Below are 26,677 nucleotides of genomic sequence, written 5' to 3' on the forward strand. Positions count from 1 at the left end.
CTGCACCTCCTCTCGCTGCTCCCAACGCGGCCTACTATATATCGGAGAGACTCGGTGATCACTTAGCTAAAGACCTTTGGTCCATCTGCAAGCAGGACTCAGACACTGAGGCCAGAGAGGATTGGAAAATTAATATCAGAGCTTCTGCAATCTCCTCCCATGCCTCACACAGCAGATACATCTCATCTAGGCTAAATTGGTTCCGATATGTATACTCGAACAATGTAACAAGAGTGATATACTAAACCAATAGTTATGTGAATGTCAATATCCCAGCCCAAGTTGAAGTTCACATAGTCCAGCATCCTGTTTAAACCTCAAGTATGGCAGAACTCTCTTTAAAGGATTGTATTGATGTTCTGATTACTTTAACAGAGAACCTTTCAATTGGTAAGATCCAAAGAACAGCATCCCTGCAAAACATTGTATTTGCTGCATGTACCGTTACAAACCTTTTCAATATTGTTTTTAGTAGCATCAATTTATGCCCTTCAAAGTACAAACACAGTGAGTTTGCACGCTACGGTTTTAAATCACGTTTTCTGTACCACATTTTGTCTTAGACTTGTATGTACTTCAATTCTCACATTGACTGTTCCAGTGCTACCCTGTCCACCAAACCATTCTCTATCCTTCAAACCATTCTCTATCCTTCAAACCATTCTCTATCCTTCATAAACATCAGGCCATGTGATGTTTGTTACCCATACCTGGACTTCTAATATCACACCTTTGCCTCAATGCCTCAAATATAAAGTTCTTAATTTTTTTGTCTGTATCCCTTTCTCTTCCCGACCTCTCTAATCTTCTCCAGCCCAGCTACCCTCATAGAACACTGCATTCCTCCAATTCTGCGCCTCCCTGATCCCCCTAATTCCTCCTGTCTCTGTTTGTGGCAATGCCTTCAACCCTCTCAGCTCCAAGTGCTGAGATTCCCTTCTCTTAATCTCTCCTTGTTCTTGCCTCTCACCTCACCCTTAAACACCCTTTAAAATCCATCCATCCCTCTGACCAGAATTATCTTGTTATGTGCCTCAGTGTCCAATTTACTGTAGACAGGGCTTTAAACTAATTAGGGGGGGGGAGGGTGCGAGGGTAGGTGACGCTACGAGGTCTAAAGTTAAGGATAGGGTACAGGTAAGGGAAGAGGCCAAGGATGTCCCAATTGGTGGCGTTACGGCAAATAGGGTCCAGGTGAAGGCTGGGATGAAAGCGCTTTATCTGAATGCACGAAGCATTCGGAATAAAGTGGATGAGCTGGTGGCGCAGATCGACACAAATGGATACGATCTGGTGGCCATTACAGAGACGTGGCTGCAAGGTGACAGGGACTGGGAGATGAATGTACAGGGCTATCAAGTGTTTAGGAAGGATAGGCAGGAGGAAAGAGGGGGTGGCGTAGCTCTGCTGATTAAGGATAGTATCAAGGTGGTAGCAAGGGATGATATCGGAGCCAAAGAGCAGAACGTGGAATCGTTGTGGGTGGAGATTAGGAACAGCAAAGGGAGGAAGACGCTGGTGGGTGTCGTCTATAGGCCCCCGAATAATGATCTGGAGGTGGGGCGGGCTGTTAACACGCAAATAAGTGCGGCGTGCAGGAATGGGACGGCAGTAGTTATGGGAGATTTCAATCTGCATATTGATTGGTCGACCCATGTTGGACGAGGTGGGCTCGAGGAGGAGTTCTTGGAATGCTGCCGGGATAATTTCCTTGAACAGTGTGTGTTGGAGCCGACGAGGGAGCGAGCTATCTTGGATCTGGTGCTATGTAATGAGGCGGGTAGAATTAGGGACCTTGCGGTGAAGGATCCTCTTGGAGAGAGTGATCATTGTATGGTGGAGTTTCTGGTGCAGATGGAGGAGGAGAAAGTGGGTTCCCGGACACGCGTCCTTTGTTTGAATAGAGGGGAGTATGGTAGGATGAGAGAAGAATTGGCAAATGTGGACTGGGGGAGTGCGTTGGAAGGTAGGTCTGCTGAGGAGCAGTGGAGGATCTTTAAGGAGATCTTTCTTGGTGCTCAGCAGAAATTTATTCCGATGGTTAAAAAGGACAGTAGGAAGAGAGGTAATAAGCCGTGGATAACGAAGGAGGTGAAGGAAAGTGTTAAATTAAAAGCGGAGGAATTTAGAGTAGCTAAGAGCAGTGGGCGAGAAGAGGATTGGGAAAGGTTTAAATGTCAACAAAGATTGACAAAGAAGTTGATAAAGGAGGGTAGGAGAAGCTATGAGGCTGGGCTAGCACTTAATATAAAAAAGGATAGCAAGAGTTTTTATAAATATATAAAAAGGAAGAGGCTGGCTAGGGTGAACGTTGGTCCTTTAGAGGATGAGAAAGGGGAGCTAGTGGTAGGGGATGGGGATATGGCTAAGGTCTTGAATAACTTTTTTGTTTCTGTCTTCACGGAGGAGGACGTGAATAATTTGCCGGGTGTTAGCGATGGAAAGGTGGTAGGAATGGAGGGTCTTAATGACATTACTGTTACTAGAGAGGTGGTGCTCAACAGGCTGGAGGGGCTGATTGTGGACAAGTCCCCAGGACCGGATGGAATGCATCCGAGGGTTCTGAAAGAAATGGCGGAGGTGATAGTGGATGCCTTGGTGGTTATTTTCCAGACGTCGCTGGATTCCGGGGAAGTGCCGGAAGATTGGAAAACGGCTAATGTTACGCCGTTGTTTAAGAAGGGTGCCAGGCAAAAGGCGGGGAATTATAGGCCGGTTAGTTTAACGTCTGTGGTAGGTAAAATGTTAGAATCCGTCATTAAGGAGGAAATTGCGAGGCATCTTGAAGGGAATTGCTTGATAGGGCGGACGCAACACGGTTTCATTAAAGGGAAGTCGTGTCTGACAAATTTACTGGAGTTCTATGAGGATGTGTCTAGGGCAGTGGATAGAGGAGAGCCGGTGGATGTGGTCTTTCTGGATTTTCAGAAGGCGTTTGACAAGGTACCTCACAAGAGGTTATTGCAGAAGGTCAGGGGACATGGAGTTGGGGGTAGGGTGTTAGCGTGGACAGAGGATTGGTTGTCAAATAGGAGGCAGAGAGTGGGGGTCAATGGGTGCTATTCGGATTGGCAGCTGGTGACTAGTGGGGTGCCCCAGGGGTCGGTGCTGGGGCCTCAGCTATTTACCATTTATATAGATGATCTGGAGGAGGGAACCGAGTGCAGGGTGTCGAAATTTGCTGATGACACCAAGATTGGGGGAAAGGCAAATTGTGCGGAGGGTGTGGAGAGTCTGCAGAAGGATCTAGATAGGCTGGGCAAGTGTGAGGTGGTCCACTTTGGTAGGAGGAATGGTAGGAAGGACTATTACTTACGTGGCGAAAAACTGCAGCAGGCGACGGTGCAGAGGGACCTCGGGGTCCTTGTGCATGAGTCGCAAAAACCCAGCTTGCAGGTGCAGCAGGTGGTCAGGAAGGCGAATGGGATGCTGGCCTTCATAGCGAGGGGGATTGAATATAAAAGTAGGGAGGTCTTGCTGCAGCTGTATAGGGCATTGGTGAGGCCGCAGCTGGAGTACTGTGTGCAGTTTTGGGCGCCGCACCTGCGCAAGGATATTTTGGCCCTGGAGGGAGTGCAGAGGAGGTTTACTAGGCTGATACCGGAGTTGAGGGGATTGAGCTATGAGGAGAGGCTGAATAAACTAGGCTTGTACTCGTTAGAGTTTAGAAGAATGAGGGGAGATCTCATTGAGACGTATAAGATGATGAATGGGATGGATAGGATAGAGGTGGAGAGACTCTTCCCGCTCAAAAAAGACAGTAGGACTAGGGGGCACAGCCTCAAGATAAAGGGGAGGCGGTTTAGAACGGAGTTGAGGAGGAACTTCTTCACTCAAAGGGTGGTGAATCTCTGGAATTCTCTGCCCGTTGAAGTGGTGGAGGCTGCCTCGCTAAATATTTTTAAGAAGCGGGTTGATGGGTTCTTGATAAGAGAGGGGATTAAGGGTTATGGGGAGAGGGCGGGAAAGTGGAACTGAGCCACAACAGATCAGCCATGATCTTATTGAATGGTGGGGCAGGCTCGAAGGGCTAGATGGCCTACTCCTGCTCCTATTTCTTATGTTCTTATGTTCTTAATCTGATGATGCTTTGGGAACGATGCCAAAGGTGCTATATAAAGACACATCAATTTGGTTCAACTGTCAACGATATTGTCCTGCAAAAAAAACCTTATAAAAACCCCGGTGTAAGCGAAAGAAAAATAACGGTGAATGGTAATACATACGGAGGGAGCTGTCCAACATAGAGGCCATTCATAATTTGTTCAAATGTCCAAAAACAAGTTGGCAAGAGGAAGAAGGCAGAGGAATGAATGATTGATGTAAACGTTGTTGTGTATTGAATAGAAATGAGTGTTTTGATAGCCTCTTTTGGTCCGTTTTGGCGATAGATAACAATAATGTTCATGGTGCTTTGAGAAACAATTGATAGTTGTGAACGATCACTCCTAGTAGCCTTGCTGTGAGAGGCAATTAATGAGTTGCAACAAGGTGATTGTTTTGCAATATGTTATTTTAACTTTCTACAATGCTATTTGCTTCAGATAAATTTTCTCCATTGGGAATTCATTTGGAAGTACAGAGATTGAAACAGGGAAATATTCCCCCCCCCACCCCCAAGGATAATATAAACTCAAGTATCTACTCTTTACAGACACTGCAAGTGTAACCAGTCAGCACTCAGTCTAAAATTCAACTGTTTTTGAGCTAGATCGTAATTCTGTCAGGGTCTTGCTGAGAATTCCTCAGAAATTATTCCCCCACCAAAGGGAATAGGAGTGGGATCGAAAACACAATATGCTGGAAAATCTCAGCAGGTCTGACAGCATCTGTGGGGAGAGAGTAGAGCTAATGGGTGGAACTTTATCGGCACGGCTGCCCGAGGTTCGTATGATCTAGCCCGACGCCAATGGACAATGCTGTTCTCCGAGCCTCGCCCGCCCCCTGGAAATGGGGCGGACGTGCCGGTTAAAATTCCAGCCAACGCTTGGGGTCTAGATGACCCTTCTTCAGAGCTTTGATGAAGAGTCATCCAGTCTCAGAATGTTCGCTCTATTCTCTCCCCACAGATGCTGTCAGGCGTGCTGAGATTTTCCAGCATTTATCTGTTTTTGTTTCAGGATTCAGCCTCTGCCGCATGTTGCCTTTATGTTGGAATCGGGGTTGGCTCCATGGAGCGTTTGATACAGAAGGTTAGACAAGACAATTTAAGTTTTAAATAAATAGATAAATTTAACATTTTGAAAAATCATGCAACTTGACAGTTACACAAAAAGTAGAAATCACAACAGAGGTAACTAATTCTTATATCAATGAGAGAATCCCAAATGAAAACTTGAACTTCATACAAACATTGGATTGTGAAAAAGAAGTTGGATATCCATCAAATTTCAAAGTAATTTTAACCTTGATCTTGTATGTGTGAGACTTGTTTGGATCGATCTTATACGAAGGTGACCACAATCACACTGTCCCCTGACAAAGAATTCAAATTTCAAGGAGTCTAAAATTTAATGAAGATATTTAGAGTGAATTTTTGGTGTTGCATAATTAAAAGCTGGTGTGGAATATGGTCATTCGCTAAATAGTAATAATAAGGGGAGCTGATGGCCTACAGGGGTGGCACATTGGTTAGCACTGCTGCCTCGCTGTGCCAGGGATCCGGGTTCAATTCCTGGCCTCAGGTCACTGTCTCTGCACATTCTCCCACAGTTCAAAAGACGTGCTGGTTAGGGTGCATTGGTCATGCTAAATTCTCCCTCAGTGTACCCAAACACGTACCGGAGTGTGGTGACCAGGGGACTTTCACAGTAACTTCATTGCAGTGTTAATGTAAACCTACTTATGATTAATAAATAAACTTTATTATTGCTTGACCGTTAATCCAGAAACTCAGCCAATGTTCTGGGGACCCATGTTTGAATCCCGCCACGGCAGATGGTGGAATTTGAATTCAGTAAGAAATATCTAGAATTAAGAATCCTCAGATGACCATTGCCGATTGTCGGAGAAACCCATCTGGTTCACTAAAGTCCTTTAGGGAAGGAAATCTGCCATCCTTACCTGACCTGGTCTACGTATGACTCTGGAGTCACAGCAATGTGGTTGACTCTCAGCTACCCTCGGGCAACTAGGAATGGGCAATAAATGCTGGCCAGCCAGTGACACCCATGTCCCATGAATGAATAAATAAAAACAAATAGACTACCCCTATTCATTATCCTATATTAGGTGAGAAGATCTTTCTATTCTAATGAGGTTACCCATCCAATGTCCAATGAATTTATCCTTGATGAGTTAGGGCTGTGTAATGGTCAACATTTTCCCTCGACTATGGTAATAAGACATGGGGACTTTCTGATTGTGGTTTTACTTATCCAAACTAGTATAGTATTTTAGAATCATGGATAGAATCCCCTACAGTGAAGAAGAGGCCATTCAGCCCTTCAATCTGCACCAACTCTCTGATTGATGATGTGAATTTGGCAAATTACCTGTAACCCACACATTTTCCCATGGCTAATCCATCCGCCCTACACATCTTGGGAAACCAAGGGGCATTTTAGCATGGCCAATCCACCTGAATGCGAGGCGCCATTGTAACAACACTCAGGAAAGCAGCTTCCGGAGTGTGTAATCTTTATCTGCAATGTCACATTGATGCAAAAGGGAGCTGACTGTGCCCATGCTTGGTCAGCCTTTGTTCTTAAAAAAAAAATGCCATTTGCTGTAGGTTTTACTGAAAATTTTTAAGTTAAATCCTTGGACCTATTCCATATATTAAAGCCTGTTTTCTTCCACAGCAATGCACCCTGTTTCATATAGACGTACACTAATTGGGGTGCAAGGTAATTTTACTCATGTTCACATGACTTGGATGAAATTACATTACTCCCAGGCCTATGAATAAGTAGATCAAATGCTGACAACCAATTCCTGCGATAATTTAGTCACGCAGAGTCAAATTACCACTCGTCCAGTCTATTTTTACTGTAGAATGTGAAGGGAATGACTTAATAGCGTTCACAAAGATCTCACAGATGTTGCAAATTGCACTATATCAATATTATTTGAAGAGTCACTCAGCCAGAAGAATTATAATTTTGGTTTCTGGTGAATATGCTGCAGAGATTGCTTTCCCACACTGTCCATCAACTTTTCTTTTTTAATTAAACAAAACTTTGCAATCTTAGCATTTCACTGTGTTGGAATGGAGTGATCCTGCTACTGGGAGCAGTGCTAGTTACTAGTGGATATGGGTATCAGCAGCAAGGCCGTTATTTCCGCAGAATCCCTGCGGTGAGCAAGGAAGCCATTCGGCCCATCAATTCTGCACTGATTCCCTGAAACAGTGTTTTACCCAGTCCCGATCTCTGTCCGATTTCCACAACGCCACGCATTTACCGTGGCTAATTCACCCAGCCACATCTTTAGACACTGACGGGCAACTTAGCATGGCCAATTCATCTGACCTGCACATCTTTGGACGCTAAGGAGCAATTTAGCGAGGCCAATCCACCCTAACGTACACATCTTAGAACTGTGGGAGGAAACCCATGCAGACATGGGGAGAATGTGCAAATTCCACAAGACAGACGCCCTGGACTGGAATCAAACCCGGGTCCCTGGCTCTGTGAGGCAGCAGTGCTAACCACTGTGCCACCGTGCTGCCCTGATCTTGTTGATCTCTAATTGTTTTTGGGAAGTTGTGGTGAGGCCACAGGATTGCTTCCCTGAAAGATATTTGTGAATCTGTTTGGTTTTTGCAGCAATCTGGTGATTGGAGCTAGCTTTTTATCTGGGTTCATTTAAATAACCTGAATTTAAATTCTCCAAAAGGCATGGTGGTATTTAAACTCGTGTCTCTTGGATTATTCATCTGGTGTAACATCCATACATTATCCTTTGAGTAAACTGGGAGCACTGAGCCTGGTCTGTGGTCCTCTATGCACAATTATAAGTCTACAACACCAGGTTATAGTCCAACAGGTTTATCTGGAGCGAGGTTTCGGAGCACTGCTCCTTCATCAGGTGATGAAGCAAAATACACTCACCTGATGAAGGAGCAGTGCTGCCAAAGCTGGTGATTCCATACAAACCTTTTCGGCTTTAACTTGGTGTTGTGAGACTTTATACAGTGCCCACCCCTGTTCAACGCCAGCATCTCCACATCATGTCCTCTGTGCAGTGTTACTGAGCTTCGATTGAATCATCTTGATGCACACACCATCTGTGAAGGGGAACTACTGTCCCTGCTGGATCTCATGTTGGCTGCAAAGGAGGTCCAGTCCACCGCTTTCAGGCTCACTTAGTCTTGACACCTCAGAAATAATTGAGGTCGGCTTACAACATCTTTAAAACAACACAATTCTGTGAACTTTCCAATCAGAAGATATCCAAAGGCTTCCATCAGAGTTGTTTGTTCTGAGAGCAGAAAATGAATGTAAGGCTAGATTTTACCAGCGGCAAGTAATGTTTCTCCTTTAATCTGGTAAAATGCATTCAGATGATTGTGCTTCAAGGCTGGTTTCTTAATTTTTAAGTGATTTTACATGTTAGGATGTTTACATGTCATGAATTTTAGGACTATGATTAAACCATGTGGTATTCTCCAAAACATAGATAAATGTTCCCTCCTGGTTTCGTTGCTGCTGGGGATTTACAAAGTGTCTGTTGACACCACTGTGTGAGTTGATAAGCGAGGTCTTAACTCACCTAAAAATCACCCACACACAAGAGTTCAAACTGAGTCCAATGAGTTGGAGATGGAGTGGAACTTAAGACAGGGGACAGCCAACAGTCTGCTTTGCAGTGAACAAAGCTCTAGGATAGCACAGTGATAGCACTGCTGCCTCACAGCACCAGGGACCCAGGTTCAATTCTGGCCTTGGATGACTGTGGAACCTGCACATTCTCCCCATGTCTGCATGGGTTTCCTCCGTGTGCTCTGGTTTCCTCCCACACTCCAAAAATGTGCGAGTTAGGTGGGTTGGCCATGATAAATTGCCCCTTAGCGCCAGGGGGATTAACAGGGTATATATGATATATATATAATATATGTACAGTATATATGTATATATATTATATATGCCAGGGGGATTAACAGGGTATATATAATATATATTATATATGTACAGTGTATGTATGTATATATATATATATGTATATATTATATATGCCAGGGGGATTAACAGGGTATATATATTATATATGTATATGGTGGTAGGACTGGAGGGTCTTGATGACATTACTGTTACTAGAGAGGCGGCGCTCGACAGACTGGAGGGGCTGATTGTGGACAAGTCCCCAGGACCGGATGGAATGCATCCGAGGGTTCTGAAAGAAATGGCGGAGGTGATAGTGGATGCCTTGGTGGTTATTTTCCAGACGTCGCTGGATTCCGGGGAAGTGCCGGATGATTGGAAAACGGCTAATGTTACGCCGTTGTTTAAGAAGGGTGCCAGGCAAAAGGCGGGGAATTATAGGCCGGTTAGTTTAACGTCTGTGGTAGGTAAAATGTTAGAATCCGTCATTAAGCAGGAAATTGCGAGACATCTTGAAGGCAATTGCTTGATAGAGCAGACGCAGCACAGTTTCATTAAAGGGAAGTCGTGTCTGACAAATTTACTGGAGTTCTATGAGGATGTGTCTAGGGCGGTGGATAGAGGAGAGCCGGTGGATGTGGTCTTTCTAGATTTTCAGAAGGCGTTTGACAAAGTACCTCACAAGAGGTTATTGCAGAAGGTCGAGGGACATGGAGTTGGGGATAGGGTGTTAGCGTGGATAGAGGATTGGTTGTCAAATAGGAGGCAGAGAGTGGGGGTCAACGGGTGCTATTCGGATTGGCGGATGGTGACTAGTGGAGTGCCCCAGGGGTCGGTGCTGGGGCCTCAGCTTTTTACCATTTATATAGATGATCTGGAGGAGGGAACCGAGTGTAGGGTGTCGAAATTTGCTGATGACACCAAGATTGGGGGAACGGCAAATTGTGCAGAGGGTGTGGAGAGTCTGCAGAAGGATCTAGATAGGCTGGGCGAATGGGCCAGGAAATGGCAAATGGAATTTAATGTTGGCAAGTGTGAGGTGGTCCACTTTGGTAGGAATAATGGTAGGAAGGACTATTACTTACGGGGCGAAAAACTGCAGCAGGCGACGGTGCAGAGGGACCTCGGGGTCCTTGTGCATGAGTCGCAAAAACCCAGCTTGCAGGTGCAGCAGGTGGTCAGGAAGGCTAATGGGATGCTGGCCTTCATAGCAAGGAGGATTGAATATAAAAGTAGGGAAGTCTTGCTGCAGCTGTATAGGGCATTGGTGAGGCCGCAGCTGGAGTACTGTGTGCAGTTTTGGGTGCCGCACCTGCGCAAAGATATTTTGGCCTTGGAGGGAGTGCAGAGGAGGTTTACTAGGCTGATACCGGAGTTGAGGGGATTGAGCTATGAGGAGAGGCTGAATAAACTAGGCTTGTACTCGTTAGAGTTTAGAAGAATGAGGGGAGATCTCATTGAGACGTATAAGATGATGAATGGGATGGATAGGATAGAGGTGGAGAGACTCTTCCCGCTCAAAAAAGACAGTAGGACTAGGGGGCACAGCCTCAAGATAAAAGGGGGGCGGTTTAGAACGGAGTTGAGGAGGAACTTCTTCACTCAAAGGGTGGTGAATCTCTGGAATTCTCTGCCCGTTGAAGTGGTGGAGGCTGCCTCGCTAAATATTTTTAAGACGCGGGTTGATGGGTTTTTGATAAGAGAGGGGATTAAGGGTTATGGGGAGAAAGCGGGAAAGTGGAACTGAGCAGCGACAGATCAGCCATGATCTTATTGAATGGCGGGGCAGGCTCGAAGGGCTAGATGGCCTACTCCTGCTCCTATTTCTTATGTTCTTATTTATGTTCTTATGTTACAGGCATAGTGCCCGGGTGGGATTGTTGTCAGTGCGGGCTCGATAGCCGAATGGCCTGCTTCTGTGCTGTAGGGATTCTATGAAAGTTTATTTGGTTGGGAACTGAAAAGTCTCATTCCAGAACAGAGAATATAGCTATAGTTTTGAGTCACGATGACTCTTGGTCAGTGATGAAGGGACATCCAAACTCAAAGTATTGGCTCTAGTCTCCTACCACAGATGCTACCAGGCCTGCTGAGATTTTCTGCTTCTGTTTCAGATTCCAGCATCCGCAACATTTAATCTAATTCCAGAGTCTATTGGAAAGAGTGACTGTGAGTTGCAATAACAGAACCCGACAAAGTCTCCCGACTGCAGTGCAATAACGCTTCCTGCAGAAAATTGCACTGACTGCACGCCAGTACATAATACAAATGATGTGTGTTAAATCAGTCCCAGGGACTTGCAGTAGCGCAGTCTCCAGACAGGGGTTGGTCTCCACCGTGCAGCCATTGAGGTGCTGTCTGGTCAGGCGACACGCGAACAGGATCACGATGATGCAGTTTGCCGGCATTCTCCTCGGGTGATTCTGAAGTACAGGTGATGATTTGTGAGAACCTATTCATACCGTACAGAAGCAAATCTGATTTTAAACGGGCAATTTGCAGCAGGTCATAATCAATTTGGAAAGCAATCAGTCGATTTACTTCCATGAAGCTAAGGGTGGAGGCAATCCCATCATAAATTATTTCTTGACATAGTTAATGAATGTGTCAGGATTATAAGAAGTATTTTCCCAGCTGGATGTGTGCAAGCTGTGTTCCCTTTTATTTGTGTTTTATATCATGTCTTTTTTCTTCAACCATGCTGGAGAATTGATTTCGTTTTTGCTTCTTCTGTCCCTCGAGCTGCAGTGAGAGGCAAGTGGTCCGCTCTCAAATCTAGGCTGAAGTTTGTGTGCACTACTGAGGGAGTGCCACACCGTTGGGTGTGCCGTCTTTCAGATGAGACCTTTGAGCCCTCTTGTGAAAAGTCCCACTGCGCTATTTTGGAGAAAAGCAAGAAAGGCCTTCCTGGTGTCTTGGCCAGCATTCATCCCTCAACCAATATCATTAGAACAGATTAATTTCATAGAATCCCTACAGTGCAGAAGGAGGCCATTTGGCCCATCGAGCCTGTGTTGACAATAATCTCACCCAGGTTCTATCCTTATAACCCCACATGTTTATCCTTCTAATCCCCTGACACTAAACACTAACCCGCACATCTAACCCGCACTGTGGCACGGTGGGGGTGGCACAGTGGTTAGCACTGCAGCCTTACAGCGTCAGGCACCCGGGTTCAATTCCTGGCTTGGTTGACTGTGTGGAGTTCTCACGTTCTCCCCCTATCTATATCGGTTTCCTCCGAGTGCTTCGGCTTCCTCCCGCAGTCCAAAGATGTGCAGGTTAGGTGGATTGGCCGTGCTAAAATTGCCCCTTTAGTCAGGGGGATTAGCTAGGATAAATGCATGGGGTTATAGGGATAGGGCCTGGATGGGATTGTTGTCGGTGCAGACTCGATGGGCTGAATGGCCTACATCTGCACTGTAGGTTTCTATGATCTTTGGAGTGTGGGAAGAAACTGGAGCACCCAGAGGAAACCCACACAGACACAAGGAGAATGTGCAGACTCCGCACAGACAGCAACCCAAGCTGGGAATCGAACCTGGCTCCTTGGCACTGTGAGGCAGCAGTGCTAACCACTGTGCCACCCCATGGTCTTAATTGCATTTCTGTTTGTGGGAGCTTGCTGTGAGCATGTTGGTTGCTATGCTTCCTGCACTATACCTGTGACCACACCCCAAAAGTACTCAATAGGTTATAAAATACTTTGGAATATCTTGAGATCATCAAAGGTGCTATATGAATGCATTTTCTAAATTCTGGGTTTGTAATTCACAAAGCAAAGTTGATATGAAGTTTTCTGGATGAGGGGAGGGTTTGATTTGATTTGGTTTGAGTTGATGTATTATTGTCACGTGTAAAAACATACAGTGAAAAGTATTGTTTCTTGCGAGCTATACAGACAAAACATACCGTTCATAGAGAAGGAAACGAGGGAGTGCAGAATGTAGTGTTACAGTCATAGCTCGGGTGTAGAGAAAGGTCAACTTCATGCAAGGTAGGTCCATTCAAAAGTCTGACAGCAGCAGGGAAGAAGCAGTACCTGAGTTGGTTCGTTCGGGACCTCAGATTTGTATCTTTTTCCTGATGGAAGAAGGTGGAAGAGAGAATGTCCGGGGTGCAGGGGGGTCCTTAATTGTGCTGGCTGCTTTGCCGAGGCAGCGGGAAGTGTAGATAGTCAATGGATGGGAGGCCGGTTTGTGTGATGTGTGCTGGGAATGCTCGGTCAGCCTCATGCATCTACACGACAATAGTGACCACAGGTCAGCATCAAACTGGCCAGTCCTCAGGGTTATGGCAAGCATTGGGAATGGAGATGGCTCATACGCAAGAGGAATTTTATTTCCTTTTATTCATCCGAGGGATATGGGTGTCGTTGGCTGGCCAGCATTTATTGCCCATCCCTAGTTGCCTTTGAGAAGGTGGTGAGCTGCCTTCTTAAGAAGCTGCAGTAGTGATTGATACAAGTGATTGGATATTTCAGAGGGCAGTTGAGAGTAAACCACAATGCTGTGGCTCTGGAGTGACATGTTGTCTAGATTGGGTGAGGATGATAGATTTCCTTCCCTAAAGGACATTAGGAACCAGATGTGTTTTTAAAAGACAATTGATAAAGATTTCATGGTGATCAGCAGATTCTTAATTCCAATATAATTCCAGGTATTTTTTAATGAATTCAAATTTCACCAGCTGCCATGGTGGGATTCGAACCCGAGTTCCTAGAACATTTGCTGAGGTTTCTGGATTAATAGTCTAGCGATAATACCTCCCCACCCTTTTGTGAGTTATATTTTTGAGATGAAGTATCTACTAATGCCACTGTAGACAGTAGGCTGGGCAAGCATTCAGTTGGTCAAATCTGAAGATCCCATAGGCAAGATTGATGGTTTCAGTGGGTGGGCTGATGGACCATGGGCAGTGACAAAGGTGGGAGATGTTATGGAGTTGGAAGTAGGCTGTCCTTGCGAGCAAAAGGTTCAGCTTGGGTTGAGAGTGAGCAGCCTGAATTAGCCCAATGCATTGGCTGGGGAACGGGATGGAATGGGTTGCGTACTCAGAGTTGTTTCTTATCCTTATGTTAGAGCCCTTATGAGCTTTATTGGCGTGGTGCTAATGGTTTACTTTACAATACCACTTAACCACTGCTGTGAAGCAGCATCCTCTTCTCAATGACACTAGAGCTGCAGCGTAGATCTGACTGCAGGTCAGCAACTGTGAGTAAGATCCGGGAGGAAATAGTCTCGCCCCAGTTGGGTTTGACACTACATGGAATGTAACTTTGATGCATCATCAAGCTTGGTTTTTAAAAGCACTCAGTGAGTCTCTCGGAACCTGAGGGCAATGCAATCAAAAAAGCCTTTTCTCCACTTGCTGCTGTTCATTTAAATGCTTACACTGTTTGAACGGTAAAGCCTTGTGCATCTGAGTAAACACATTAGGAGATCCCTCTCCAGGCCACGGAAAAGCACTTCCAGAAAGGCAAATAAGAGACTGCCTGGCTGGAAAGCAGACTGCAGTTGCCATTCCCAAAGCACCGGTTCACAACATAAAGCGAGCATCATTCTTTGAATTAGTCGGGTTCTTCAATCTTATGGCATAAGCACCATGGTGTCTAACAAGGAAAATATCACCAGGAAGACTTGGGCACCTTGCCAACCACTGTGGTGTACACCAGCAAGGAAGGATTGCATTTCACATGAGAGCTTCAGTGACCGTCAGGACAACTCAAACTGTCTCCCAGCCAATAAAGGACTGTTAAAGTGTAGACCTGTTGCTGTACCGTACACAAATGTGCAGCAAAGCAGAGAAAATGAACAACATTTAATAGGATTTAATTTTACAGCACTATCTTTCCTGTCAGATGTTGAACCATCTTTTACCCATCCTTAATCTCCCGGAGGATGTTTCTACAAAGCGTTTCCTGCCTCCTCAAATGCTATTGATGTCAACTGTGTTCTTTAAATTACTCGGTTTTGGCTTGTAACATGTCTGTGGTTAAGCACATTGGGATGTTTCCTTAAAGATGTCTAATGAATGCAAGTTGTTGTTTATAACAGCATCTTAAGAGTCATCTGAGGAGGAGATTTCTTTCCCCCATGAGCTATTGATGGGAAATGTGCATAATAAATATCTTTGCAATTTTGAGACAATTGCTCAACCGCCAAAATATCTGCCTCCATCTATGTCCACTCATGTTTACCCTCGTAAGCTTTTGGCTCCATTCCTGATCCAGCCATCATTCAGTTTTTTTTCCCCAAAGGCATTAATTGACCAGGAATTAACTGGTTTTATTGAAAGATTGTTTAGTGCTTTTGTGAGGCTTACATGGTGTTATTTGGTATTTACGGCTCAGAAGCATACCGTTCGATCCAAAAGGTCCACGCCAGTGTTTATGCTCCTTGTGAGCCTCCCTGTGTCTTATTACATCATAAATCTTTGTTGTTTATAACATGTGTCTTTCTACTCCTTTCTCCATTACATGTTTATCCAGCTTCCTCTTTAAAACATCTCCATGAATCACCTCAATTACTCCATATGGTGACAAGTTCCATCATGTTAACTGCTCTTTGGGTACAGAGGTATCTTCTGAAATTTTAAATTTGATTTTGTTAATGACTTGATTTGATTTATTATTGTCACATGTATGAACATAGAATGAAAAGCATTGTTTCTTGCGCGCTATACAGACAAAGTGCATCGTTCATAGAGAAGGGAACAAGAGAGTGCAGAATGTAGTGTTACAGTCATAGAAAGGTTGTAGAGAAAAGTCAGCTTAATGCAAGGAAGGTTGATTGAAAAGTCTGATGGCAGCAGGGAAGAAGCTGTTCTTGAGTTGGTTGATACATGATACATGGTTGTGTGGATGAGCAGAGAGATCTCAGTGACCAATTATAGGAAGGATGTGGAAGCATTGGAAAGGGTTTAGACGAGAGTTACCAGGATGTTGCCTGGTATGGTGGGAAGGTCTTATGAGGAAAGGCTGAGGGACTTGAGGCTGTTTTCATTAGAAAGAAGAAGGTTAAGAGGTGATTTAATAGAGGCATACAAGATGATCAGAGGATTAGATAGGGTGGACAGTGAGAGCTTTTTTCCTGAGATGGTGATGGCTAGCACGAGGGGACATAGCTTTAAATTGAGGGGTGACAGATATAGGACAGATGTCAGAGGTAGGTTCTTTACTCAGAGAGTAGTAAGGGTGTTGAATGCCCTGCCTGCAACAGTAGTGGACTTGCCAACATTAAGGGCATTTAAATGGTCACTGGATAAACATATGGATGATATTGGAATAGTGTAGGTTAGATGGCTTTAGATTGGTTTCACCAGGTCGGCACAACATTGAGAGCTGAAGGGCCTGTACTGCACTGTAATGTTCTACGTTCTGTGACCTCCAACTTTTGTATCTTTTTCCAGATGGAAGAAGGTGGAAGAGAGAAAGTCTGGGAAGCATGGAGTCCTCAATTAGCTGGTTGCTTTTCCGAGGCAGCGGGAAGAGTAGACACAGTCAGTGGATAGGAGGCAGGTTTCTGATATGGGCTGGGCTTCATTCACGACTCTTTGTAGTTTCTTGTGGTCTCGGGCTGAGCAGGAGCCCATACCAAGCTGTGATTCAACCGAAAAGAATGCTTTTTATGGTGCATCTGTAAAAGTTTGTGAGAGTTGTAGTGGACATGCCAAATTTCCTGAGGCCACTATCTCTGGCCTGTTTAGTGACTGGTAGCAACTTCTTTATATCCAGTCTGTCAAAACCTTAAAGTGCTTCAACAGATTGCCTGTTGGTAGGTTCCCAGTCTTCCCTTTTCCAAAGGAGCATTTCCACCAGTATAACCTTTCCATCTGGTATCATTTTGGTACTTTTTTTTGCACCTTCTTCATTGCCTCTGTATTCCTTCTAACGCACATTCATAGTACACTGGATGTGGTCTGACCAAGGTTCCATGCAAGTTTAATGTAACTGCTCTGCCTTTCAGTTTATTGGATTTATTATTGTCACATGTATTGCTGTGCAGTGAAGAGTGTTGTTTCTTGCACGCTATACGGACGAAGCATACTGTTCATAGAGAAGGAAAGGAGAGGGTGCAGAATGTGGTGCTCCAGTCACAGCTACGGTGTAGAGAAAGATCAACTTAGTGTGAGGTGGGTTCATTGAAAAGCCTGATAGCGGCAGGGAAGTTGGATCAAATGGTATGCTTCTGTTCAGTTCTGATGTGGATATGCCGGCGTTGGACTGGGGTAAACACAGTAAAAAGCCTGACAACACCAGGTTTAAGTCCAACAGATTTATTTGGTAGTAAACTCACAAGCTTTCGAGGTTACCCCCTTCGTCAGGTGAATGGAGAGTTCTGTCTGAGGCCATTCACCTGACGAAGGGGGTAACCTCGAAAGCTAGTGAGTTTACTACCAAATAAATCGGTTGGACTTAAACCTGGTGTTGTCAGACTTTTTACTCTGTTCAGTTCAACATCTCTAGAAATGGACCCCAGGAGTTTAATTTTTTTCATGGATTTGTGTCGCGACTTTTAGCGACTTACATATCTGTCCACTTACCCACCCGTTCTGTAAGTTTATTCATGTCTTCAAAACGTTGTTGCAATCCGTCTCCATATTAACGATACCCCTCATGTTAGTGGCATCCGCACATTTTCAAAGTATATTTCCAATCCCCAAGTGCAAGTTGTTTATGTAATTAGTGAGCAACTCCATAAAGAAAAGTTTCAATGAAACCTTTCATCTTTGCGCTTGAGGAAATTGGAAAGCAGCTGCAAACAAGCACATGCTTCCTTCTAATTTGTTGTACAACTCTCGTGGTAACCCACAGAACAAGGGAGTAAACATCACTTCTGATATTTTTTAAGTAATAAATACCATATGCTTTTGTTGTGGAGAGATGATTTGCACTTGAGAATCGTAGAACAGTTGCCTCACAGAAGGAGGCTATTCAGCCTGTTGTTTCAGTGCTGGCACCTTATCCTAGACAAATATATTCCACTGGATTTGAATGTTCTGATTTGCACGCTTAAAGTTAAAGGCTAGCACCCTCATGAGGTAGGGGTAGGTATCCCCATTCCCATGGGGTAAGCACAGTGGTTAGCACTGCTACCTCTCAGTGCCAGGGAGCTGGGTTTGATTCTGGCCTTGGATGACTGACTGTGTGGAGTTTGCACATTCTCCCCATGTCTGTGTGGGTTTCTTCTGGGTGCTGCAAAGATATGCAGGTTAGGCAGATTGGCCATATTAAATTGCCCCTTAGTATCCAAAGATATGGAGGTTAGGTGGATTGGTCATGCTAAATGTGCAGCATTGTGGAAATAGGGTGGAAGGGAGGGCCTGAATCAGATGCTCTCTTGGGGAATCGGTGCAGACTTGATGAGCCTCTTTTTACACTGTAAGGATTCTGTGGTCCTATGGGACACTTTTAACTTACAAAGTAAAAGTTTCTTTATTAGTCACAAGTAGCCTTACATTAGCACTGCAATGGAGTTACTGCGAAAATCCCCTAGTCGCCACACTCCGGCGCCTGTTCAGGTACACTGAGGGGAGAACTTAACCAGCACATCTTTCAGAATGTGGGAAGAAACCGGAGCACCCAGAGGAAACCCAGGCAGACACGGGGAGAGCGTGCAAACTCCACACAAACAGTGACCCAAGCCAGGAATCAAACACAGGTCCCTGGCACTGTGAAGCAGCAGTGCTAACCACAATGCCACCGTGCCGCCCAGGGAGTGAACTTAGCAGAGGGAGCGAACTAATCACAACTTCTAGTGGACCAACGGCAGTAAAGAATCCTTTGCTGCAAAACTTGAAAGCTGCAGAGGAACAAACAAATGGTCATGGCATCGTACTGTGCATAATAGGACGGTCTCAACCGGGATCTTGGGTTCATGTCGCACTATCTGTAACCCCCATGACTTGCCTGGATTTGCAAAACCTCACTTACTGTACTGTCTGGAGACAATACACATCTCTTTAACCTGTGCATAATGCTCTTTCCACTCACATTGTCGGCATCTTTAAGACTTGAATAGCAGGTTAGATGTAAAGACTCGCATTCTAGTCGGTAACCTGTAAACTGTGTGTGCTGTTGTACGCTCTGACTGAAGCCAGAACTCTCCACTCACCTGACGAAGGGGCAACCCCCGAAAGCTTGTGGGTTTACTATCAAATAAATTGGTTGGACTTTAACCTGGTGTTGTGAGACTTCTTATCGTACTGTGCCTCAGAGGACAACAAGATAGCTGAAGTGTATGTCTGTGATTAGCTTGCATTCAGATCTTCAGTGGAGACAACTTGTTTAATTAGTATTATTAAGTGTGAAACAAGAGAGTTGGTGAGGTTGGTGCATTATTGAAATTCAGGGAGGGATGCACTGCTAGACATGCTGCCTTTCCAATGAGGTGTTAACCCTTGTCCATATCCACGTAAAAAGCCTCATTTTGAAGAAGAGGCAGGTTATCTCCAGTGACCTGGCCAATATTTATTTTCCAATCAATGTCACACGAAAAAAAATCTGTCTGATTATGCTTACGTTGCTAATGTGGAAGCTGGCAGCCGTGTTTCCTACAATAGTGACTGGACTTCAAATGTACCACATAGGCTGTTTTTTCAGTCGTTCTGTGGGTAATATAAGCAGCCATGTACGTATATATGAAGAAAGATGTGAACGCATTGGACAGGGTGCAATAAAGGATCACGCAAATGGTTCCAGAAATAAGGAACTTCTGTTGTGAAGATAGACTGGAGAAGTTGGAACTGTTTCCCTGAGAAAAGAAAAGTTTCAGAGGAAATTGATTGAGGTGCTCAAAATCATGAGAGGCTTGGACAGTTTAGGTAGGAAAAAAATATTTTGCCTTGTGAAACGGCCAGGAACAAGACAGCACAGACTTAAAGTAATTGATAGAACCCTATGGAGGCCATTCAGTCCATCGAGTCTGCACTGACTACAAGCCCATCCAGGCTCCATCCCCATAACCACTCGCATTTAGACTTGCTAATCCCCTTGATACTAAGGGGCAATTTAGCACGGCCAATCCACCTAACCTGCACATCTTTGGACTGGAGGAAACTGGAGCACCCGGAGGAAACCCCTGCAGACAGGGGGAGAACATGCAAATTGCACACAGACAGTGACCCAAGCCAGGAATCGAAACTGGGTCCCTGGCTCTGTGAGGCAGCAATGCCAACCACTGTGCTGCTGTGCCACTCCCAATTCTTTTAATTGGTAAAAGGAGCAAAAGCAGCAGAAGTCAAAGCTTTTTTGTACAGCAAGTGCTTGAGGTCGTAGGCCAGTGGACGTAGTGAAGGCTGGTTTAACTAAGGGTTAGGGTTAGATGCTCAGGTGAGATGCTCATTCGTAGAGCTGGTGCAGACAGGATGGACAGAATGGCCTCCTCCTGCACTGTAACAATTCTTATGATTCGGTGATAAATGCAAGTCTTCTGAATTGCACAATGGCTAGTATCTTCCAGTCACGCCAGCAGGGAAATCAATGTGGGTGAGACTGGAAAATATGGAGAGGAACAACAGAGCTGAAAAATCCCATCCAGTGTTTTCTGTTTTGTAATGTCACTGTACCTTTAAGAAATGTATTTGTGTCATGTTTCTTGTGCAGAATTTGTTTTAACGGTCAGTTCTATTTACCCACTGCCGCTTTGTCGATAACTGGCAGCCACAGGTCGACACTACAGGAGCATTGTTGATCCGAACTGCTGGAATGTTTGTTTCAATCTGGGCTAATGCAATGTTATTAGATTGGTGTTTTCCCCTGGGGATTTTCAGAGTGGGGCGTGATTAGGCTGATTTGATTATCAAAAAAGGTAAAGCTTCGTGACATTCCAGATCGGAGTCCCAAAACATTGTCACTCACCACCTTGAACTAAATTTGATCTTTCCTTGTTGTTTCAGAGTGCGGAGATGAGTCCAGCCAGCAGCACCCATTCACTTCCTGTCAGTCCCATCACTGAGATGCCCTTTCCTTTTAAGGTAGGTGAAACAGTTGGGCCTTGTGTAAAGGTGAGCTCACAGGCAGTTTCTGCAGTGAACATGTTTGCCTTGTACTAAATTTAGACCATAAAACGCTGAGGAGGATTCAGCCTACCATCGGAATGTTGACAGGTTTTAAATGCATCGAAGAGACTGCTTTTATACAATACAGTTTGTTGCAATATCACCGGCCACATTCTATATATATAATGTGACCAAATGTAAAAGAAATAAGGGCCAGCTGAAGCAATAAACTGTGCAACCAATTACAGAATGATGTGATGGTCAGCTGACTTGGTATAAATTAGAACATGTTGAGAATTGTGGGGAACTTGCAGTGGCCCAGGATGAGGCCTCAAGCTTGGAGTAATGAAGTTTCTTTATTGAACCCTATCTTTGATTTCTAAGTTGGAGTACATTTTGTTATATTTTTATTGCCTGCATTTGAAGAATTCCTTCTGGCCAAGCATTGTTACCATTAAAATACTTTTGAAAGGACTATCTTATTGGCAGAAAACCTTAGCAATACTACTTAGCTTATTGCAGCTTCCTGAGAGAAAGAGGTGCTGGTTATTTGGTGTGAGATAGTGTTGAAAGAGGCGAAGTAAATCCAAAGCTGTTTGAGCCTATTCTTTCATATTAAGTTGATGGGATAGTGTGCAAATGTATTTTTTTGAAACAAGGCACTTAAACTCAATATTTGTTGAGAGGGTTAGGACCCTAACCTAAACCTAATCATTACAAGTAGATAATTCAGTATTTAATCAATTCACTAATCTTTACAACAATTAATTGCTTATAGTATTTTTGAGTGACGGCAGTCAGGAAAATATTGAAAATTTGTTGGAGACAGGTGTTATTTTCTGAACAGTTGCTCCCAGAGACCCATTTTCCAGGAAATTAGCACCTGGGGAGAAAATGGTCTCCAAGGTAAGCTCTCAAATTGTCTTTGGGGCCGTATTTCCTCTGTCTTTATCCGAGTGGACCCTTTCTTACACTGACATTTTGTAATCAGCGTGCAACACACATTTAATTCATTCTCTGAGTGAAAGAGCAAGCAGACACTTAGCGAGACAAGTGGTGCATTATCCAGCAGCATGAGTGGGCAATTGTAGCGATCACGTTGCAAACCCAGTGCTTTATTTTTTTTTGAAGGGCCTGACCCAATGGTCGCATTATTATCAGCAGTTTGCTTAAATGTAATGTATGCTGGTTATGTGAACAGCATAACAAAGTGCCGACAACGTGCATGTGAAGCTTACAAAAGCAGCTAAACCAGTAAAATATATGGGCCCCCATAATTTTTCCACGATTAGTTATTACTATCCAGTATTGAAATTGGTTGAAGCTGTTTGATCAACCCAGAATCCATTGCAGGTTGGCAGCAGATTGGCGTATTCTTGAGTCATTGAATCGTCCAATGGTTATAGCATAGACGGAGGCCATTTGCCTGTCATATTCATGTTAGCACTCAGCAAGTGCAATCCACCTCGGCCTACACTGCTGTCTTTTCCGTGTAGCCCTGTACGTTGTCTGTTCTTCAGATAATGGTCTTCTCGTCTCCTTAAGGTCTTGACTGAATCTGTAACCGCCACATTCTCAGGCATTCCACGTTCTAACTGCTGTGTTTCAAATAAATCCTCATGTAACCGTTGCTTCTTTTGCCAGTCACCCAAACTCCTTTGGTTCTTCATCTTTTCGCCACTGGAACAGTTTCTCCCTTAAAAAAAAGCAAAGTGGCACAGTCGTTAGTATTGCTGCCTCACTGTGTCAGGGACCCAGGTTCAATTCCAGCCTCGAGTCACTGTCTGTGCGGAGTTTGCACCTTCTTTCCTTCAGCTGCTCCAGTTTCCCCCCACAGTCCATAGATGTGCAGGTTTGGTGGATTGGCCATGCTAAATTGACCCTTAGTATCAAGGGGACTAGCAGGGTAAATATGAGGGATTACAGGAATAGGGTCTGGGTTGAGTTGTTGTTGGTGCAGACTCGATGGGCCAAATGGCCTCCTTTTGCACTGTAGGGATTCTATGAAAGATTTCCCTTGCATTAACTCTCATTCTGCTTCACTGCGGCATTAGCTTGGACCTGGCTTTATTTTTTTTTAACTTCTTTAATTGTGAGCATAGTTGACTAGATCTGCTACCCCTAACCAGCTCTTGAGAAGGCAGTGGCCAATTGTCTCCTTGAACTGCTGCAGTCCGTTTGCTGTAGGTCCACCTGTAGTGCTGTTAGGGCGGGAGTTCCAGGAATTTGACCTGGCCACAGGGAAAGAAGGAACAGTGATGTATCTCTAAATTAGGATAACGAGTGGCTTTTAGGGGGATTTGAAAGCAGTGTTCCCATGCATCTGCTACCTTTGTTCTTCTAGGTTGTCATGGTCATGGGTTAGGAAGGTACTGTTGAAGGAGCCTTGGTGAGTTGCTGCAGTGCATCTTGTCGATGGTACACACTGCTGCCACTGTGTATCGGTGATGGAGTAGAAAAAGAAGATAGTGAATAGGAGACCGATAAGACGGCAGCTTTGTCGTGGATGGTATTTAGGTCGTTGAGGGTTGTTGGAGTTGCATTAATTCAGGAAAGTTAAGAATATCCCATCACACTTCTGACTTGTGCCTTGTGGATGTTGGATGGGTTTTGGGGAGTCAGGAGATGAATTACTTCCCAATGAATTCCCAGTCTCTGACCTGTAGCCAAAGTTCAGTTTCTGGTCAATACTAATCCCTGGATGGTGACAGTGGGGATTCAGCTTTGGGAGGGGAGATGGCTGCATTCGCCCTTGTTGACGATAGTTATTGCTAGCATGATGCAATACATAGAACATACACAGCACAGTACAGGCCCTTCGGCCCTCAATGTTTTACCGAGCTATGTCCAATCCCAAGATCAAGCTATCCCACTCCCTATAATTCTGGTGTGCTCCATGTGCCTATCCAATAACCGCTTGAAAGTTCCTAAAGTGGCCAACTCCACTATCACAGCAAGCAGTCTATTCCACACCCCAACCACTCCCTGAGTGAAGAATCTACCTCGGACATCCCTCCTATATCTCCCACCATGAACTTTATAGTTACGCCCCCTAGTAACAGCTACATCCACCCAAACTGAACATGACCCGAATACAAATTCAGTTCACCAGATCGTGTGATCAAGCCTTTGCATTTCTAGCTCAATAACATAACCACATCCTCTGACTTGGGTAAACCAAATATTTGAAGGCATCTTATTTTACAATTCAAAGATTCATATTTGTAGGTCTGAGTAAAGCTAGAATATTTACTGCCGAGTTAATTCCCTCAAGTAAGCTGCAACAGCAAGTCAATTTTCTTTTCCTTGCATGTAACAAGTGAGAAAAGCAGACTTTACTCCCCAGGGTTGGGAAAGAGGAGTTCCTCAGTCTGCCAAGGTTTGCAGTGATTGTTAGGTCAAACAGATAATGCGGTGAAACTAAAACGAAATACCACAGAGGCTAATAGTGAGAAATAAAAATAGAAAACACTTGAGACAATCAGCAGGTAAGAATTAAACCTTCCGGCTGATGGGAATGCTCCAATGTGCCTGCGCTGCTTTAATTCCAGCCTCTTGTGTATCCCAAATCACTATTTTTCCACCGTCGGTGACCATTTTCCTCTGCCCCAAGCTCTGGAGTTCCGTCCCCCCACCTCCCCGCCTCACTTTCTCCTCTAAGTGACTTCCGAAAATGTACCTCCTTGATCGACCAATCTTTGCGCCATCTGACCTGGCATCTGTGGCCGGGTTTCATAATCTTGCTTTACGATGTGCCTGTGAATAGACTCGGGCCATTTCTACCCTAGCACTTGAGGTGAAGGGGGTCAGAGAATATTGGAGGGGCCGTGGGGGTGCTGAAGATGGGATCAGGCTATCGAGTCGGGTGATCAGGGGAATAATGAATGGAGGAGTAGGCTCAAAGGGCTGAATGGCCTCCTCCTCTTCCTATTCTATATGTTTCACCACATCAGAGGTGCTACATAAACACAAGTTGTTGTTGCACAGCAAGGGGAGGTGATGGTCCAGTGGTATTATTATTAGACTGGTAATCCAGATACTCGGATCCGGATTCCATAAGACATAGGAGCAGAATTAGGCCACTCGGCCCATTGAGTCTTTCCACCATTCAATCATGCCTGATATTCCGAGATTCGAATCCCATCACAGCAGATAATGGAATTTGAATTCAATACAAAATTTGGGGTGGCACAGTGGTTAACACTGCTGCTTCACAGTGCCAGGGACTCAGGTTCAATCCTGGTCTCGGGTCACTGTCTGTGTGGAGACATTCTCCCCGTGTCGGCGTGGGTTTCCTCCGAGTGCTCCAGTTTCCTTCCACACTCCAATATGTGCAGGTTAGGTTGATTGGCCGTGATAAATTGTCCCTAGTGTCAGAGGGACCAGAAGGGTAAATACGTGGGGTTACAGGAATAGGACTGAGTGGAATTGTTGTCAGAACAGGCTCGATAGACTGAATGGCGTCCCTCTGTACTCTCGGGATCCTGTAATTCCACGATCTGGAATTAAGAATCTACTGATGACCGTGGAATCATTGTCGATTGCCGGAAAAACCCGTCTGGTTCATTACTGTCCTTCAGGGAAGGAAATCTACTGGTTTGGCCTACATGTGACTCCAGAGCCACAGCAATGTGGCTGATCTCAACTGCCCTCGGGCAACTAGGGATGGGCAATAAACGCTGGCCCAGCCAGCGATGCCCATGTCCCACGAATGAATTAAAACAACAGCTCTGATGAAAGATCATCGAGTGGAACTTTAATCTCTGTCCACAGAGATTGCCTTGACCCACTGCTTCCTAACAGTGCAGTAAACTGTGCAGCTCAGATTTTCTCAATCAATGCTAACCTGCAGAACCTAACTGAAATTAAGAAAGCCACCACCATACAATCAAGGTGACAAATTCCCTCTGTCATTCCAGATATCCTGGAATTGGAGCCCGAGGGCAGCAAGACAATCCTGGCCATAGATTTTCTCGCTACATAGAACTGAATTATTCATCTTTTTGCAAATACTAACCCCAGGAAGAATCACAGTACATGAAAATTACATTTGCCTAAATAAGTAATGACCAGCGCGTAACGGTCCTTTAAGGAGTTACCCTGGTTGTCTCATTAAAAATAAATAGAATGAGTTATTTTGCATCTGTGTTCAGGTAGACATGTGCACGCATAATTAATCCACAACAGCAGTATTGAATCAGAAGAACTCGTTGGTACTGTGGGAGCTCGCTTGGCTGTGGAATACTAAAGTTGGAGGTAGAATGGGACTTGCACTGTTAATGGACTCTGTGACCTACATCATGAACTACAACACATAGGTACCATGCTGAGGCTCCCAGTCCAGTCAGGAAAGATCGGTTGGGTTGATCCACAGATACAGTTTTGATCGCTAAGTGAATTAATTCAGAGTCAACTCTGAGTACATTGGGTGCATTCATAATTATATCAGCTATTAATTATGTCAGTGCAACTGAGATTTAGTCATTCTGAAGTTGGAGAAATTTGAACTTATTATTGCTTTCTATTCAGGAATGTGCAATATAGTTTTGCTGCAAATACTCTATCACATTGTTGCTTTTTCCTTAGACTGATATGTTATTGCAAAGTCTTGCTCCTATCATTTTTTAGTTATA

At 44.6% G+C, this 26,677-nt stretch overlaps 1 protein-coding gene across 4 annotated transcripts in view; it reads left to right on the forward strand.

Moving 5' to 3' along the window:
• The window catches only part of ccser1 (coiled-coil serine-rich protein 1), a 1,158,875-nt gene that overhangs the window by 589,027 nt on the left and 543,171 nt on the right, over positions 1-26,677 (forward strand). For all 4 annotated transcript variants that reach the window (XM_080195592.1, XM_080195582.1, XM_080195612.1 and 1 more), the window contains exon 7: positions 20,943-21,020. In XM_080195592.1, the coding sequence (XP_080051718.1) occupies positions 20,943-21,020 (78 nt within the window). The remainder of the gene's footprint in view (positions 1-20,942; positions 21,021-26,677) is intronic.

Source organism: Carcharhinus amblyrhynchos, chromosome 1 (genome assembly GCF_965287045.1).
Source record: "Carcharhinus amblyrhynchos chromosome 1, sCarAmb.v2.hapA, whole genome shotgun sequence".
NCBI classification, from domain to species: Eukaryota; Metazoa; Chordata; class Chondrichthyes; order Carcharhiniformes; family Carcharhinidae; genus Carcharhinus; species Carcharhinus amblyrhynchos.